General features: G+C 40.5%; 1 protein-coding gene across 1 annotated transcript; it reads right to left on the bottom strand.

Annotated features, from left to right (window-relative positions):
• Positions 1 to 1349: 1349 nt before the first annotated feature.
• Positions 1350 to 1910, bottom strand: LOC121437108 (late histone H2B.L4-like). Its single transcript, XM_041636945.1, has one exon. The coding sequence runs from the start codon at positions 1908 to 1910 to the stop codon at positions 1350 to 1352; it is 561 nt and encodes a 186-aa protein (XP_041492879.1).
• Between the last annotated feature and the right edge of the window lie 1524 nt (positions 1911 to 3434).

The raw sequence follows: 3434 nt of genomic DNA, 5'->3' as shown, positions 1-3434 counted from the left end.
CAATTTGATGTTTTCTAGCTCCATCAATTTTCCTGCAAAATTCAAGCTGTTGTTATTATTTTCTGCTGTGTAGTACTCCATTGTGTAAATATACCACATTTTCCTTATCCATTGTTTGGTCGAGGTTGTTATATATATAATACATATATATTATATATTATAATCATTATATTATTATATTAATATTATGTTATATATTATAACACCTCAGAAGTCTGTTTTCTATTGAGAGATAGAAACAAGGTAGATCCAGATGGAAGGGGATGTGGGAGAATGGGGGGAGTAGAGGGAGGGTATTCATAATCAGATTTTATATATATTATAAATGCTTGGCCAAGAGCTCAAGTTTATTACAACTTAAATAACCCATTTCTATTAATCTGCATTCTTCCATGTAGTTCGTGGCTTTACCTGTCCTCCAGCCTGTCCTGCTCCCTCTGTGACTCCTAGTGACTGTTCTGACTCTGCCTGCCTTCTTCCCAGAGTCTACTGTGTCTGGCTGTCCTACATTATATTTTCTTTTCTTTTTTAACAATCTATCTATCATCTATCTATCTATAATCTACCTACCTACCTATGTATTTATTTATTTGCATACTGACGACAGTTTCTCCTCCCTCCTTCCCTCCCCTACCTCCATTCTACCCTCATCCTCTCTTTCTCCATCTCCATTCAGATGGGATAAGGCCTCCCATGGGAGACAACAAAGCAAGGCATATCAAATTGAGGCAGGACCATGCTCCGCCCCTTTGTATCAAAGCTGGGCAAACTATCCCACCATAGGGAATAGCCTCCAAAGAGCCAGTACATGCATCATAGACTGGTCCTGGTCCCACTGCCAGGGCTCCCACAAAAGATGAAGCTACACAACTGTCACCCAGAAACAGAGGACCTAGGTCCCTTGCTGGCCCCCTGGCTGTCAGTCCGGAGTCTGTGAGTTCCCATGAGTTCAGGTCTCTGTGGGTTTCTCTGTCATGATTTTGACCCCCTTGCTCATATAACCCTTCCTCCCTCTCTTTAATTGGGCTCCTGGAGCTCTGCCCAGTACTAGTCTGAGGATCTCTGCATCTGCTTCCATCAATTACTGGATGAACTGCTTTATATTTTCAATAAAATGAAAAAGTGACATAGTACAACCTAATTAAAAAAAACTACCACTTTCCTGATGTAACCCCAAATAAATCATGAGTCGACATATATTCTAACAAACAACATTTTATTTAATTAATTGGGGATGCTTAAAAGTGTGGGAGGGTTCCTGAGGTCAAACTCGAGCTGATGCTACACCTCTTTTAGGAGAAGTGGTGGCTCTTAAAAGAGCCTTTGGGTTTTGAAGAAGTCTAAGCCATTCACTTGGTGGAGATGTACCGGAGCATGGCCATGGTACCTTCAGCTATTGCTCGATCACACATCTCTCCTGGAAGAAGAAGGCGTACTGCACTCTGGATCTCTCTGGAGTTGATAGTCGTGCTGTTGTTTAGACGGGCCAGATTGCTTGCTTCCGTCGCAATTCTCTCAAACATATCCTTTACGAAAGAATCCAAGATGCTTACAGACCTCTGGGACAGGGTGAGACCCACATGGACAAGTCTTAGTACCTTGGGAAAGTAGATGGCGAAGCTGTTCCTACAGCGGCGTCTGAAGAGACGGGCTGCTCTAAGCTCTTTTTCCTTCATGCGTTGGCGCTGGAGAAGATGGAGAGAGCGGCGGTGCTTCTCTGGTTTCTCTGACTTCTCCGGCAGCTGCTTCTTCTTCTTTGAGATAGCTTTTTTAGGCTTTCGGACCTTGACAGCTTCCTCAGATGTATCAGAGGCTTGCTCGTCCACAGCCGTTGGCTCCTCCACAGAGGTTGACTCCTGCCCAGTGTCCATATCTGAGGCACCTGCCACAGAGACCGAGGGAGTTGCCATGAACAGATAAGTCAGAAAATGGCAGTTTGTGAGGTAAGTGACGTACTGCGCATGAGGCGTTACGACGCATGACAGACCAACTCGACATCTGATTGGACAACGAATCTGTTAGAAAGTGTGATTGGATGGTTCCTAAGCCTGGTGACATGTTACCCAATCAGAATAGGAACTCAACGATTCGCTAATCTTCTGGTTGGCAACTGGAACCCTGGACCCTTCTAAGATACCCATGGGCACAGTGTAACATTATAGGATCATGTCAGGGGGCTGGTGTCACACCATTATGGCTTTGAAAGACAACCAAAAGAAAAGAATCCATAAAGAGCACATATCAGTTCTGACACCTTTCAAGAGCTTGAGTTCAGTAATTCAGGTCTCTTATATTAAGCAAGTTTGGGCCATTACTCACTCTTTAAAAATAGTAAAATATATTTTAGTTTTTGAAGTTAAAATTACATCATTTCCCCTTCCATTTTTTTTCTCCAACTCCTCCCATGGCTCTCCCCCCTCTCAAATTCATGCTTTAACTCTCATATTCACGAACTGTTCTTCTTTGTTGTTACACACAGAAAGAGACATACTGCATTTTATATGTGTGTGTCTATATATTTCATATGTATGTATGGATATACATGTAATTATCTATATTATATGTATTTCTAAATGCTTGTATATATATCTAAATACATGTGTGCAAACATATGTCTATTTTCATATATATTGATATATGTAAATACACATATGTCTAGATTTTATATATTCTTAAATGTTTATTATTTCTAAATATGTATATATGTGTGTAAAAGTGTGTGACTATATATTTACATATTCATATATATGTATATGCCCATACACATTCCATATATCCCTAAACATTTATATATATTTCTCTCTATATATATATTTCTAGATGTGTGTGTATACCAAAATACTAAAATACAAACAAACATGAGGAAGATGCCTTCTATCTGGAATTTAGTATATATGAAATTTATTCAGAATACAGGCCTAAGGAAAGGATAAAGAGACAGAAAGAGGTCAGCGTTGGCAGAAGCAGTTGTGTATCATTGATGTAGTTCAAACAAAGTATTCTTTGATCCCCAAAACAATGCTGGAAGTAACATGGTCTGCCTTTATGTAGAACAAACAGCACTGCTACACTCACCTGGACCAGTCCTGGAGGTGGTCTATTTGGAAATGTGTGATCTTGGGGTTATCAGCTCTATGCAGTCAGGTCATAGCCGAAGGCACTCATAACTCCTCAGCAGCTGTCGCAATGGAGCTTTCCTTGAAGGAACTCCTGGAAGTCCAGAGATGTGTCTATTGTAATTTCATTCTTAAGTGAGACTTTGGTTAAGGATACAACGTTAGGAGGATAACTCTTATCCTTTAGCATGTGCTATGGCATTCTGCAGTTGACATAGAGAGATGTACTGTGAAAAAAAAAACAGCACGTTACCTACTGAGGGGTATCCCCAGCCTCTTAACTGGCCAATCCTTGTAATGTTAATATTAATTCCAAAG

Source organism: Microtus oregoni, unplaced genomic scaffold (genome assembly GCF_018167655.1).
Source record: "Microtus oregoni isolate MIOR12 unplaced genomic scaffold, Mior012 000050F_ref0000143, whole genome shotgun sequence".
Classification (NCBI taxonomy): Eukaryota; Metazoa; Chordata; class Mammalia; order Rodentia; family Cricetidae; genus Microtus; species Microtus oregoni.
Note: the sequence above shows the minus strand (reverse complement) of the source record. Positions and strands in the feature narration are given on the sequence as shown.